We start from the raw sequence: 15292 nt of genomic DNA on the forward strand, positions 1-15292 counted from the left end.
GCGTCTACTAGCGTCCAACGGTGCTTCTCATGCCGCCATCGCCCTTGTCATCTGAGAAAACTAGGTCCCCTCCCCTTAGGCTGCCATCTTGGCGCTAAGAGGTGGGGGGACCTTGTATCTTTTAAGACCTCAATGTTCTTCGTCAACGCCTAGTGATCATCATAGTTTTTTGAGAATAAATTCTCTCTCTTTTTTTGGCAGTGCTATGAGGTTAGAGAGTTTTCTGTTGGGGTCTGATGAGTTTATTTGGATCTGATGAGTTTATGTTGCTGTGTCAAGCTTTTTTTGTTGGTTTGATTCATTGTGGGTGTGAAATCTTTCATTGGCAGCATGGTGAAGATATAGTGATTCGACAGCCTACACTTCTGAGGGATCATCCCTGGCCCAAGTACGTTCATCGATCAAGGCTTCCCATCTTTTTGGGTGGCCGACTCATGGCGCGTTCAAAAATCATTATTGGTAATGCTCGTGCGGGTTAAAGAGTGACAATATCGTTGCTCCAGTCCAATTGCAGTCTCTGTACCTAAGTCTTTGGAGTATTTGTTCAAGTAGAGACAAATACCGCAAAGGTGTTTTCAAAAAATTTCATTGCAATTCTTCATAGGCGTTACTTTGCATTTTTTTTCTTAAATCTTAGGTTCAAATCAATGTACCTGTAATTGTTATGAGTTGAATAAAGTAACATATGTTTCTAAAAAAAAGATGCTCCCTTCAAATTTGGGCACAATCAAACCTGGCCAACTAGGTCGTTCCTAGCATGCCAGCTCATTAGCACGTGTGTCTGGTCCATCATGGGCCTAGCTGACATGTGGCTAAACGGGTCGTGCCCAACACACGGCACGCCATGGGCTGTTCCTGGGTCGTGAGGTGAGTCCTGTGTGCCTGGACGACTCGTTTATTTTTTTTCTGTTTAATTTTTGTATATATACCAAAAAAAATCCACCCTCCCTCCAAAAAAATCATCTGAAATTGGCCCAAAACGCATGGCCCATTAGGGATTAATGTGTCACGGACCAGCCCATTTATTAAGAGCATGCTTGGATACGTTTTAGTCCCATGACTAAAAGTAGTGGGACTAAAACTTGCTAGTCTCACCCATGCTTGGATCCAAATACTAAAGAGACTAAAATCTAGTTATTGAGCATTTATTATCCTCCAAACCCTCCAATCCAGAACTAAGGAGAGGAATTAAATGAGGAGAGAGAGAGCTAATACATATTTTAGTAGGTTTCCCATGACTAAAAGATTTTAGCCTCAAAACTAGTCCTAACCTCTTTTTAGTCAGGGGTGCTTGGAACTTTAGCCTCTAAAAGAGACTATTTTTAGTCAGACTAAAAATAGTCCCTTGTATCCAAGCACCCTCTAAATGTGTCGTGCCTTGGCGGGGAGGTGCGGCTAGCGTGCCGACACGTCATAAACAGTGTATAAGCATGTCACCGTGGATCGTGTCATGGCAGACACGTTTAAGTGAGGGCCGTGCCGGCCCACTTGGGCAGGTTTGGACACAACAACCCAGAAGTTCAAATATGAAGAAGAAACAATACGATCTAAAAAAACAAAACAGCCTAATGGGAAAAAAAGTAAATAATGTGCAACATGTTCCGGCTTTCCCACCAAAGATACCATGAACAAGTTTATACTATTTCATAAAGCCTAATGGAATGGGTTGCATCTAAGTATGAACCAAGCAGATGGTTGTTTGACAATGTTGAATTTTTTTATGAAAATTAGTCAATGTGTACATGCAATGCACGTTAATTTTAAAGTATATTAAGTGCATGCGGATATTAAGCATGATATTATTTGCGTGTTATTATGTGATTAGCACTATATTTGATATGAAATTAACTGCACGCTAAACGTGTTGAGCGATCGATATTAAAGCAGTCTAGGTCGTTGGATTGATATGATTTGATGGCCGAAATTAATTAGATCTGCTTCTTTGGTTCTTTTTATATTGATATAGATATAGATATAGATTATATTGGTATAGATATACTAGGGTTGATTTGAGCAAGTTCCTCAATGAAGCATCTCCCCAGTCAGTCTAACATGAACCTCCTACGTGGATAATTTACTGAGTTCTCATTCTTTGCCGTGCGTTCTTCTACCACACGGGTGGCGTGTGATTTTCATGTAGTGACCATTCATTAGTCACTTCCCTTAAAAAACTTGAAGAAGATCAAACAAACAACAAAACCTGGTAAAACAAATTCATATATAGTCCTCGCAGGTACAACGCTCAAGCGGATGGCGACATTTCCTCTTCGAGTTTGTCTTTCGAACTTTGATCTCCCTCGAGTTTATCTATTTGCACATAGTCGATGGAGCTCCGACGTATATTCCTGTCGTCTCCTTGGGACGGCGAGGTTAGAGTTTCTTGTACGGGATTTAGTCGTTTAGTGGCCTCGGAATCTTGATGTAATAATTTGTTTTATGTTTGAGATACTTTGTAACTTTAGTGAATTTTTATAATAGATTGATTCTTTTCACAAAAAACTAGTCATATACAGTACTACTATACAACCAGCTACACTGCCTACAAGCAAAGCACGACTATACTTACATTATATTAGTAGATGCATCTGAAGTAAAACATATACTCCCTCCCTTCGGAATTACTTTTCTCGAAAATGGATGTATCTTGAACTAAAACACGTCTAGATACATTCATTTCTGCGACAAATAATTCCAACGGAGGGAGTATATAGTAGAACAATCTAGCTTGCCCGACAAGTCGAAATTACATGGCAACCAATCGGTACGACGAGCAGAATGATCAAGCGGTTGCTTCTTCCGTTGACGACAACTTGGCGTATCCAGCAGCCCCGAGCTGGTTGTCGCTGTTCTCTTTGCGCTCGTAGTAGAACGCGGTCATGGCGCAGACGGCGAACAGCTGCACCAGTGCCATCAGAGCCGCGTATACAAAACCCAGGAGCAGCCCAAGCGCCACGCTACCGCCCGGGCATGTCGTCGCGAGCGTGTGCACCGGCGATAAGACGGCGGCCAGGGCGCCGATAACGGCGACGTACATCACGACCTGCCTCCTCTTCCCCTTGGCCAGCCTCCACGCCCTGCCTAACGCGGCCGCGCCGTGGCAGCCGGGCTCGTCCACCGCCACGACGACGCTGAAGGAGCACAGGAAAGAGAAGTAGACGAGGAAGACGGCGGCCGCACCGAGGAGCAGGCCCGACGCCAGGAGGAGCACCATGAAGTACTTCCTCAGCATGGCCATGAGGAGACCGAGGAGCGCGCCCACGAACGCCAGAAGCACGATGCACACGATTTCCAGGACGTAGACGAAGGCGAGCGTGAGCAGAGGTCCCTTGAGCTGCGCCTTGGCTTTACCCAGGAGCGTGTAAGATTTGATAGAAAGCGTTGAACCATTTGCTCGGGCCGCATGTATATTTATAGAAGAATTGCCGTGGCTTACAATGTTTCCAAATTACAACGAGAGACAGATTTGGAGAAGAAAAACAGAAGAAGAGATAGAACCAGAACAAGTTTAAACATATCTCACTACCTCTACGTATCCTATTCTAACATCCTCCCTTAATCCAAACCTATGAAAAATTCTCTAGGTTTAGATTGTATTTGAACTCGTTCAATCTCCTTGTAGTAAGCGGTTTAGTGAAGCCATCGGCGAGTTGATCTCTTGTGGGAATAAACTTGATGTCAAGTAGCTTTCGTGCTACTCTTTCTCTCACGAAGTGGAAATCAACCTCTATGTGTTTTGTACGTGCATGGAACACAGGATTTACAGAAAGATAGGTAGCCCCAATGTTGCCACACCATAACCTTGCAGCTTGTGGAATTTTGATCCCTAATTCATATAGAAGGGTCTGAATCCACATGATCTCAGCTGTTGCATTTGCAAGAGCCTTGTATTCTGCTTCAGTGCTTGATCTTGATACAGTAGCCTGTTTCCTTGCACTCCATGACACAAGGTTTGATCCCAGAAACACAACAAATCCACCAGTAGACCTTTTATCATCAGGGCATCCTGCCCAGTCAGCATCTGAATATGCACTAACTAGCAAAGATGATGACTTAACAATCTTCATTCTAAGTCCCATTGTGAACTTTAGATACCTCAAAATTCTTTTTACTGCAGTCCAATGAACTGTACTAGGTGCATGCAAGAACTGACATACTTTGTTGACAGAATATGAAATATCAGGTCTAGTCAATGTTAAGTATTGTAGAGCACCAACAACACTCCTATAGTTTGTTGCATCATTCGGTCCAAGTAACTCACCTCCTTCAATTGTAAGTTTCTCAGAAGTGGAGAGTGGTGTACTAACCGGTTTGCAATGTTCCAGTCCTACCCTTCTTAAAATATTTGTGGTGTATTTTTCTTGTGTAAGAAGTATTCCATCCTTGATCTGTTTTACCTCTATACCAAGAAAATAGTGAAGATCACCCAAATCCTTAAGTGCAAACTCCACATTAAGATCACGAAGCAGGCAGGTAGTGGCTTCTGAGCTGGAACTAGCAACAATTATATCATCAACATAGACAAGAACAAACATAGAGATGTAGCCTTTGTGATAAAAGAATAGTGAGGTATCTGCCTTGCTTGGAACAAAACCAAGTTGTTGTAACTGAGTACTTAACCTAGAGTACCAGGCTCTTGGAGCCTGTTTTAAGCCATACAAAGCTTTGTCCAATTTACAAACAAAATGAGGTGTGCTCTTGTTTTCATACCCTGGTGGTTGCTGCATGAACACTTCTTCCTCAAGAACACCATGAAGAAACGCGTTCTGAACGTCTAGTTGGCGTAAACTCCACCCTCTGGAAATAGCAATAGACAATACAAGTCGAATAGTAGCTGCCTTAACAACAGGGCTAAAGGTATCCTCATAGTCAATTCCAAACCTTTGTTTAAACCCTTTTGCAACCAATCTAGCTTTGTATCTATCTATGCTTCCATCAGACTTCCTTTTAATCTTATAGACCCATTTGCAGTCAATCAAATTCCTTCCCTTTTCTGGTGGTACAAGATGCCAAGTTTTATTTTTCATGAGCGCTTGATATTCATTGTCCATAGCCCCTTTCCATTCTTTGTGAGCAAGTGCTTCGGCTAAATGAGTAGGTTCACCCGAGTTTGTGAGAAAAGCATATTTGCGAGAGTCATACCTTACTGTACCATCCTTGTACTCCTTAGGCTTGAACACTCCAGATTTTGACCTGGTATGGCGCTGATGAATTTCAGGTGACCCACATGTAGCAGTTGTTGTAGTTTCAGGATTTCCAGAGTCGACCGCAGAAGATCCGGCCAAATCATCCTGGACTGCAGCGCCACAGGGCTCCAGATCCGAGGAGGGCGCGCAATCCGGCGAGATCTGCCTCGCACTAGGTGCCCCAGCAGGGGATCTCCGCACAGGGCTGTCGGCAGGTCCCGGTTCGGTCGGGCTGTCGGCCACACAGCGCGCCGGTTCCCGCGTGGCGCGTGCAGGCGGGCTGCACCCCGCACCATCTGGGTCCACGCCTGTGTCTCGGTCGGCCACTGGCTCGGCTGGTGGGCTCGCCCTGCCACTTGGCGTCACGGGAGACGCGGAAGGCGTCGCTGCACGCCCTGTACGCCGAACTGCAGGAGTATCCATCTGGGATCGGGCGCCTTCCCTAGAGCTGCAGTCCTGCGCCAAATCAGTCTCGGATCCAGCGCAGGTTTCGTCCTCTTCTGCACACATAAAATCATAGCCAGGTGCTGCATTGTTTTCATTAGTATCTGAATTTTTTTCTGGAATAGACACATGATCATGTTCTATTAATTCTCCCCCGTGATCAGGACATGTCAAAGGATCCGAGAGAAGGGAGATTTCTGCTCGAAGAAGAGCTCCCGCATTTGGATGAAGTTTGGCAAAAAGGGAAAATAGTTTCATCAAAAATGACATCCCTAGAGATGTAGATGCGTCCAGTTGAAACTTCTAGACACTTGTATCCCTTATGAAGATTGCTATATCCAAGAAAGACGCATTGAGTAGAGCGAAACTCGAGTTTGTGGCGATTGTATGGACGAAGATTAGGATAACATGCACAACCAAAAACTTTGAGAGAATTATAATCTGGCTTTTGAAACAATCGTTCTAAAGGAGTTGTGTTCCCAATAACTTTAGTAGGCAAACGATTGATGAGATAGGTGGCAGCAATGAATGCTTCATCCTAATACTTTAGAGGCATAGATGCATGAGCAAGAAGGGAAAGGCCTACTTCAACGATATGACGGTGTTTGCGTTCAGTAGAACCGTTCTGTTGGTGTGCATGTGGACACGAAACATGATGCTCAATGCCTATGCTTCTGAAGAAAGAGTTGAGCTTCTCATACTCTCCTCTCAGTCACTCTGGACTGTAATGATTTTCTTGTTAAATTGACGTTTAACAAGTTTTTGGAATTCTTGGAAGACAGAGAAGACTTCGGATTTGAACTTAAGCAAGTATATCCATGTAAACTTACTATAATCATCAATGAAGCTAACATAATATTTCTTTCTTCCAAAAGAATCTCTGGCATGACCCCATACATCACTGAATATCAGTTCCAACGGAGCATGAGACATACTATTTGATCTAGGATAGGGGAGTTGGTGACTCTTGGCACATTGGCAAGCATCACAAACAGACTCTTTATTCTCGTGACTAGACAATTTAAGATTGCCTTTACACTACTTGATCAACTATTTTAAGTGAAGGATGACCTAATCTTTGATGCCACCTCTCTAAAGATGGCTTTATGACGGAGTAGACTTGGCGAGGATGCTTGCGGCTAAAAGCTCTTGATGTGATAGGGTATAGACCACCGACGCATCTACCGTGATGGAGGAGCTCCCTCGTTGCCCGATCCTTAATGAAAAAAAATACTTGGGATGAGTTTCAAAAAAGATATTATTATCAGCGGACAAACGAGACATGGAAACAAGATTTTTGTTGGCTTGAGGGACATGAAGAACATCTTTTAGAAGAAGATCACGTTTAATATTAGGGAAATTAATAGAAAATTGACCAATGTGACATATGTCCATACCTCCTCCACTTGCGGCGGTATTTATCTGATCATTGCCATAATATCTCTCTCGGTTTGCAAGCTTCTCCAATTCGCTAGTGACATGATCTGTAGCTCCAGAATCAGCATACCAGATGGTTTCACCAGCTTCTTCTTGCTCCCCGATGGCTGCAGCTACATGGCGCTCTTCAGGCACGTAATCTTCGTCATAGCGGTGCCAGCAATCTTTCACCTCATGCCCTGGCTTCTTGCAAAGCTGGCAACGCGGCCTGGTGTTGGAGTAGGAGGCGCCGGAGGAGCATGGGCCAGAGTTGTTGGCGCGCCCACGCCCGCTGTTGTTGCTGTTGCCGCGTCCGCGCCCCTGTTGGTGACCGCGGTGACCACGGCCTCGGCTTCCAGTGCCGCGACCATGTGAGATAGAATTAACCAAAGACTGGCGGATGTTGTTACCTTGTAGCATATTCATACGGGCTTCAAAACTTAGCAACTGATTGTAGAGCTCTTGGACGGTCACTGGCTCGACGCGTGCAGCCAGGGCTGAGATCACCGGGTTACACTCAATGTCCAGCCCTTTGAGCACATAGGAGGTTAGCTCTCCTTCAGAGAGGGGATCACCGGTGCAGGCAATCTCATCGGCGAAGGCCTTGATCTTCGCCAGATACTCAGGCATGCCCATGCTCCCTTTGTGCAGATTGGCGAGGGCGATGCGGGTGTTGACGATCTGTGCTTGCGTCTGGGCAGCAAAGGAGGCGTGGATGGCACTCCACACCTCGGCCGGCGTCTGAAGAGTAGCGACCTGCGCAAGAATCTCACGTGACAGAGACCCCATAAGGTATCCTTGTACCTGTTGCTGCTGGGCGTACCAGATTGACCGGGCGTAGTTGAAGACTTGCTCCTCTTTCCCATCTTTGGTGACGGTGATGGTAGGAGGGGGCGCCAGGCTTGCGGCGTCGAGGAAGTGTTCCATCTGTGCTCCCTTTATTTGGGGTAGCACGATGGCCTTCCAGAGGAGGAAGTTCATCCTCGTGAGCTTCTCAGATGAAGGAGACCCGAGAGAAGAGACGCTGCTGAAGGTGGAAGAAGATGCATAGGTGGACGGTGCAGATTGGGTGGACAAGGCGCTCATGGTGGATTCAATCAAGGCGGTATTAGTGGCGGCGATGGTGGAGGCAGTGGTGCTGGCATTGGTGCCTGACATGTTTTCTCTCGATGTCTCTCGCTGGATAGGTTTCAGGTTTCTCTCTCGATCAACTAGATCGATCTCTCAGGGAAGACTAGACGTACGAGAGGAAGGGCTCTGATGACCATGTAAGATTTGATAGGAAGCGTTGAACCCTTTGCTCGGGCCGCATGTATATTTATAGAAGAGTTGCCGTGGCTTACAATGTTTCCAGATTACAACGAGAGACAGACTTGGAGAAGAAGAACAGAAGAAGAGATAGAACCAGAACAAGTTTAAACATATCTGACTACCTCTACGTATCCTATTCTAATAGAGCGCGCCCAAGGTAAAGGTAGTGCGCTGCTCCTCCTCGCCGGAGTACGTCAAGACGGCGGCGAAGAGGAGGACGATCCGGACGACCGAGGTGATGACGACCGAGAGCAAGAGGTACCCCGCGCCCACGAGCAGCAGCTCCCTGGTGTCATCCTGGATCTCATGTACGAGCCTGGCGAAGTCCGGGCTGCCCGGGTCGGTGTTGTTCAGCGCCTTGGCATCGAGCTGGATCTCGTTGGCGAGGGGCTGGATGGCGAGGTCGCTGCCTAGGAGGAGCAGCGCGGTGGAGGCGGCGACGACGGCGTAGAGCGCAAAGAAGAGCCTCCTGTTGCGGGTCGGGAGGAGGCCTTCCTTTAGGAAGTTGAAGAACGAAGTCGCCATGGCTATGGGTCGATCGATCGAGTAGCTAGCTAGCTGGAAATGACCGCGATGATGCTGCTGAGAGAAGAGAGACGCACTGATGATATATAGATAGTGTTTGTTTCCAGGGGCTTATTGGTCTAGGGACTTAAATAAGTCCCTATAAGTCCCATCTAAACCAAATAGAAGGGACTTATAGGGATTTAAAGTAGGCATTTGGGACTTATGAAATAAGACTGTCAAGGAGGGACTTATAGGGACTTATAGTTGTAATATGGTCTTATAGAGACTTATAAGTCCCAGGAACCAAACAGGTAGGGACTTTTTAGGGACTTGAGACTTATAAGTTGGGACTAAAAAAGCCCTAGGACTTATGAACCAAACATGGTTATAGTACTAGCAGAGTAGAAGTACAGGAGATTACTGGGTAATCATCAAGGAAGGCAGGGGATTACTATTGGATAAGAGTAATGCTACACGTACAAACGAGTTATAAGGTTTTATAAAGAGGCTTAATTTAATTGGTCAATAGGTGGGGAGGCGATCCACCCCTCTGAAAATCAAGGGGGCCAAGTTTATGTCAAGGATCGGGCTTGCCTCCCTTTCCATGCACCCATCCCTTGATTTTAACGGGACGGGTCCGGGGTTTATTTTGTTCCAACCGCCACATACGTGGGAGCACGGATGGACGCACTCACGGGGCGTAGGTAAGTCTTATCCTTAACGCGTGGCGACTAGTACTGTGTAGCGACTAGTGAGTAATGAATGAACAGGAGTAGGACTGTGGGAGTAGGAGACTTTGATAGCTTGACGTGACAGAGTCAATTACCAGGAAGGTGGACATCTGAACTGTTCAACGCGGGGGTGTGATGTGACTACTCTTCAAAATCTTTTGTGGTGTACAATAGCAAATCCAGTAGAATCGTCAAAACAAATACCCTCTATAACGTGTACTGTACGTACTCTAAAACTGTAATTTTGGAGGCCGTAGAGATTATCCGAAAACATAAGAGCCGCCACAAGTTCCTTTTTTCTCATTTCCTTTCTTGTTTGCATATTTTCAAAAAAAATACTTCTAAATAGGAGGCATTAAAACACTGAATAAAACTGGATCAACACTTCAACAAGATCAGAAATAAATAATCCATATATATTCAGCAAATGTCGGTTGCTTTCTACTCCCTTTGTAAACACAAGTCTATAAAACATCTTATACTCCCTCCGGTCCTTTTTACTCTGCATATAAGGATTGTCCAAAGTCAGACTTCGTAAAGTTTGACCGTATTTATATGAAAAAGTATTAACATCTACAATCCAAAATTTATACAATATGAAAAGTAAAGTCATGACACAGTCTAAATCTCAATACTTTTTTCTATAAATTTGGTCAAAGTTTACGAGGTTTGACTTCAGATAAATTTTATATGCGAACTAAAAAGGACCGGAGAAAGTATTTGTTTACAAAGGAAGTACATATTTGGTGATTATTGCGATTAAAATATGACAAAGTGGTGTTTAGGTACATCACCACTAGCTAGTAGACTAGATCGATAGGCAATGTGTCACTATAGGACATTGCTAGTAGATATGACGGTCTTTTGACGCGGTCTAGTAGTAGCCAAATCACATGAATGCAATTAGTTTGTCTTGTGACACTGCATGCCAATAACGAATGTGGAAATCTACATAGACGATTGACTTTTCAAGTCAAATGCATGTACAGCCATGTTAAGCTACATAGACTGTTCCCGCAAAAAAAAAAACTACATAGACTGCATATAGACTTGTGAAGGCATGTGTAGTGGAGAATTTGGAAAAGGAGGTACGATTGTCTTTTGCACTGAAGTTTGTGAGATGAGTATCTAAAAGCATCTTTAGTAGACCCCGTATAAGTGATCAAACCCGTAAAATAATCGCTTTTTACAGTTTCAGTCAAAAAAAAAGACCCCAATAGACCCCTTAAAATCGACCGACCCTTAAATTTTTTTTAAAGACCTTGTGAACGCGAAGCCAAAATCCTCATATCTACAGTTTTGAAAGCAATTTTGTCAGGACCTGAATACCGGTCAACGTTGGCGGTTGAGAAATCTCTGCTCGCGCCAACGCCATGAAACTCGCCCGTCCGCCCGGCCGCCGCGCCCGTCTGCCGCCCGTCCTCGTCGTCCGCCCCGGCCGCGTCTCTCGCTGCGGCGACGGAGGAGCTAGCTAGCTAGCTCGCTCCTGGCTGGATTCGAGCTGAGCTAGCTAGCTAGCTCGCTCCTGCTTCATTGTTGACCACTTCGTGTGTTATTCGTCGGTTTTGCGGGAGCAAGCTAGCTAACCGTGGACATGGACGAGAGAAAGAAGACGTGGGAAAAGAATATAAGTGAATATTCCATTTTATAGTTTAAGTTTGAGGGGTTTGTTCTGCCGCAGCTAAAACCGACCCTTAAAACGCATTTTCCGTGAACTGCAAACGCGTTTTGTGGGTCAGCGGGATGCGGAGTCTGCTACAGATGCTCTAAGAATTTCCTTCCTTGCCAACAAATTCAGTAGACTCGCTGTGCCAACAAACCTAGCGTCAGATCTCATCTCGCCGACCCTTTCGTCAAAGCATGGTTAATAACATGTCATCATGTTATTTATAACTAATGTAATAGTTAACATGTATAATAATTGGCTATAGGAAAGTACTACTTTGTCAACATATGGTTCATCTTCCATTCTCATAAATCTTCTTGAAGCTTGTGCTACAGCTGATTGTAAGTTTACAACCCGCTTCTCTTCTTTCTCGTTTTAATTATCTGCTTTCCAACCTTCCACTCTCATAAAGATTTTAATCCTTGCATCATGCTTACGTCCCCTTATTATACTTGCTCTCAAAGGCAAACAGAGTGGAGGGTACACCTTGGCTACGTCCTTCATGAGCGAGGAGGCGGTACCTGCAAGTGTGCGAGTGGCCACGACGGCGGCGGATCATAGCATTGCGGCACTAGGAAGCAAGCCGTGGTTGTGCGTGTTGTCCAGCACCTGGCCGTGCGTGGTGGTGAGATACAAACTATGGGTAAAGACTTGACACGGAGAGATAGTGGTGCAGTGGCGGTGATCGCATCGCATGTAGCTGCTGGGATCGAGCACCCAGTCTCGAGCTCCGGGGTGAAGGCCTAGGTTAGACACAAGCGATTATACCTGGCAATGGTGATGTTTCTCTTACATTGTTACCTTGTTGAAGGCATTGCTCGGATATGTTTGGATTGTTTCTTCAGGGTGAAAACCTAGATTCTGATGGTGATACTTGAGTGTCGCTCCCTGCCTGATGACATTGTTGTTGAAGAACATCGTCGTCCATGTGATGTTATGAGATGGTTGGTGCAGATATGATATTCACCGTAGTTTGCGAAACGCATATCCTATAATTTAGCGCTTTTTTCTTTTTTTCCTTGCCTACACGTTAGCTTTGGTCTTATATGACTGGTAGTGTCGACGTATTTTTTACGTGTGTGAGTTGGTGTTCGTTGTGTACATCCTAATTATGCAGGGGCACGTGTGTGCTCATTGTGTCATGTATTTTATCGATGCTTCATTTTGATTCTGTAAAATTCACCCTTTATTGAAATGACTCATTGTGCTGCCAGCAGCGCGAAGGAGTCCAGCTGACTGTGGAGGGTCCAGTGCGGTGACATTGGTGATCCAGCAAGCCTGGCTTTCTCGTGGTCTCCACTCCGGGGAGAGAGAGAGAATTGTGCAAACCGACAAAGTGTAGGTGGATTGGGCTTGTAATTCAAGGGCTTCCGAAAAATAGAGCCCATTTCAAATTTGATACCATTGACATTGCTGAAGGAAATATGCCCTAGAGGCAATAATAAAGTTATTATTTATATTTTTTTATATCATGATAAATGTTTATTATTCATTCTAGAATTTTATTAACCGGAAACTTAGTACATGTGTGGATACATAGACAAACAAAGTGTCCCTAGTATGCCTCTACTAGACTAGCTCGTTAATCAAAGATGGTTAAGTTTCCTCAGCATAGACATGTGTTGTCATTTGATGAACGGGATCACATCATTAGAGAATGATGTGATGGACAAGGCCCATCCGTTAGCTTTGCATATATGATCGTTTAGTTTTATTGCTATTGCTTTCTTCATGACTTATACATGTTCCTCTGACTATGAGATTATGCAACTCCCGAATACCGGAGGAACACCTTGTGTGCTATCAAACATCACAACGTAACTGGGTGATTACAAAGATGCTCTACAGGTGTCTCCGATGGTGTTTGTTGAGTTGGCATAGATCGAGATAAGGATTTGTCACTCCGTGTTTCGGAGAGGTATCTCTGGGCCCTCTCGGTAATGCTCATTACTATAAGCCTTGCAAGCAATGTGACTAATGAATTAGTTGCGGGATGATGCATTACAGAACGAGTAAAGAGACTTGCCGGTAACGAGATTGAACTAGGTATGATGATACCGACGATCGAATCTCGGGCAAGTAACATACCGATGACAAAGGGAACACCATATGTTGTTATGCGGTTTGACCGATAAAGATCTTCGAAGAATATGTAGGAGCCAATATGGGCACCCCATGAATGAGAAAGTTGAATCTACATCTCTTTTGCTCTCTTACCAAAACGAATCTATCAAAGAGATGAAGGCTAGCTTAGATACAAATTTTCGTAACATACTTAATCTTTCTTCTACCATTAATGGCCATGTGCTTTATCAAAATAGAAAGATTAATTCCATAGATAGCAAGTTTGCTCTTTTCTTTCGTAAAACCAAAGGTGGCAATACCTAGATTTATCCTTGCTTTTTATGCCTAGCTAGGGGCGTTAAACGATAGCGCTTGTTGGGAGGCAACCCAATTTTATTTTTATTCCTTGCTTTTTGCTCCTGTTTAGTAATAAATAATTTATCTAGCCTTTATTTTTGTTGTGTTTTTTTATGTTTAATTAGTGTTTGTGCCATGTAGAACCGTTGGGAAGACTTGGGGAAAGTCTTGTTAATCTTGCTGTAAAAAAAGAAACTTTAGCGCTCACGAGAACTGCTGCCATTTTTATTTGGAAAGTGATATTTAGTTAATTCTTTTTGCAGATAATTAATAGATAAATTCCTCACGTCCAGCAATTTATTTTAGAATCTCTGGGGTTCTAGATTTTGCGTTAGCTACAGATTACTACAGACTGTTCTGTTTTTAGCAGATTCTGTTTTTCGTGTGTTGTTTGCTTATTTTGATGAATCTATGGCTAGTAAAATAATTTATAAACCATAGAGAAGTTGGAATACAGTAGGTTTAACACCAATATAAATAAAGAATGAGTTCATTACAGTACCTTGAAGTGGTGTTTTGTTTTCTTTCGCAAACGGAGCTCACAAGATTTTCTACTTTAAGTTTTGTGTTGTGAAGTTTTCAAGTTTTGGGTAAGGATTTGATGGATTATGGCACAAGGAGTGGCAAGAGCCTAAGCTTGAGGATGCCCATGGCACCCCCAAGATAATCTAAGGACACCTAAAAGCCAAAGCTTGGGGATGCCCCGGAAGGCATCCCCTCTTTCGCCTACTTCCATCGGTAACTTTACTTGGAGCTATATTTTTATTCACCACATGATATATGTTTTGCTTGGAGCGTCTTGAATGATTTGAGTCTTTGCTTTTTAGTTTATGATACGTCTCCAACGTATCTATAATTTTTGATTGCTCCATGCTATATTATCTACTGTTTTGTGAAGGAAATATGCCCTAGAGGCAATAATAAAGTTATTATTTATTTCCTTATTACATGATAAATGTTTATTATTCATGCTAGAATTGTATTAATCAGAAACATAATACATGTGTGAATACATAGACAAACAGAGTGTCACTAGTATGCCTCTACTTGACTAGCTCGTTAATCAAAGATGGTTATGTTTCCTAACCATAGACAAAGAGTTGTTATTTGATTAACGGGATCACATCATTAAGGAGAATGATGTGATTGACTTGACCCATTCCGTTAGCTTAGCACTCGATCGTTTAGTATGTTGCTATTGCTTTCTTCATGACTTATACATGTTCCTATGACTATGAGATTATGCAACTCTCGTTTGCCGGAGGAACACTTTGTGTGCTACCAAACGTCACAACGTAACTGGGTGATTATAAAGGAGCTCTACAGGTGTCTCCAAAGGTAAATGTTGGGTTGGCGTATTTCGAGATTAGGATTTGTCACTCCGATTGTCGGAGAGGTATCTCTGGGCCCTCTCGGTAATGCACATCACATAAGCATTGCAAGCATTGCAACTAATGAGTTAGTTGCGAGATGATGTATTACAAAACGAGTAAAGAGACTTGCCGGTAAAGAGATTGAACTAGGTATTGAGATACTGACGATCGAATCTCGGGTAAGTAACATACTGATGACAAAGGGAACAACGTATGTTGTTATGCGGTCTGACCGATAAA

General features: G+C 43.9%; 1 protein-coding gene and 1 pseudogene across 2 annotated transcripts; both read right to left on the reverse strand.

Annotated features, from left to right (window-relative positions):
- Positions 1-2779: 2779 nt before the first annotated feature.
- On the reverse strand, positions 2780-8917 carry LOC123080973 (uncharacterized). Of its 2 annotated transcripts, none has more exons than XM_044504034.1 (2): positions 8513-8917; positions 2780-3360 (listed from the first exon to the last, which is right to left on the reverse strand). In XM_044504034.1, the coding sequence occupies exons 1-2, from the start codon at positions 8877-8879 to the stop codon at positions 2780-2782; spliced, it is 948 nt and encodes a 315-aa protein (XP_044359969.1). In that variant the 5' UTR covers positions 8880-8917. The 2 variants fall into 2 exon arrangements, with proteins under 2 accessions (XP_044359969.1, XP_044359901.1); XM_044503966.1 differs by having other exon boundaries at positions 2780-3357; positions 8504-8917.
- LOC123072712 (uncharacterized) lies at positions 7475-7613 on the reverse strand (annotated as a pseudogene).
- Positions 8918-15292: the final 6375 nt, after the last annotated feature.

This window comes from Triticum aestivum, chromosome 1A (genome assembly GCF_018294505.1).
Source record: "Triticum aestivum cultivar Chinese Spring chromosome 1A, IWGSC CS RefSeq v2.1, whole genome shotgun sequence".
In the NCBI taxonomy this organism is placed as follows: Eukaryota; Viridiplantae; Streptophyta; class Magnoliopsida; order Poales; family Poaceae; genus Triticum; species Triticum aestivum.

Bases quoted from the DNA above. Each gene is read 5' to 3' on its own strand.
- LOC123080973 (XM_044503966.1), bottom strand. From the start codon at position 8,879: ATGGCGACTTCGTTCTTCAACTTCCTAAAGGAAGGCCTCCTCCCGACC. The intron at 3,358-8,503 runs CGCTCTATTAGA...TCAAATCTTACA, and splicing joins CACTACCTTTACCTTGGGCG to CGCTCCTGGGTAAAGCCAAG.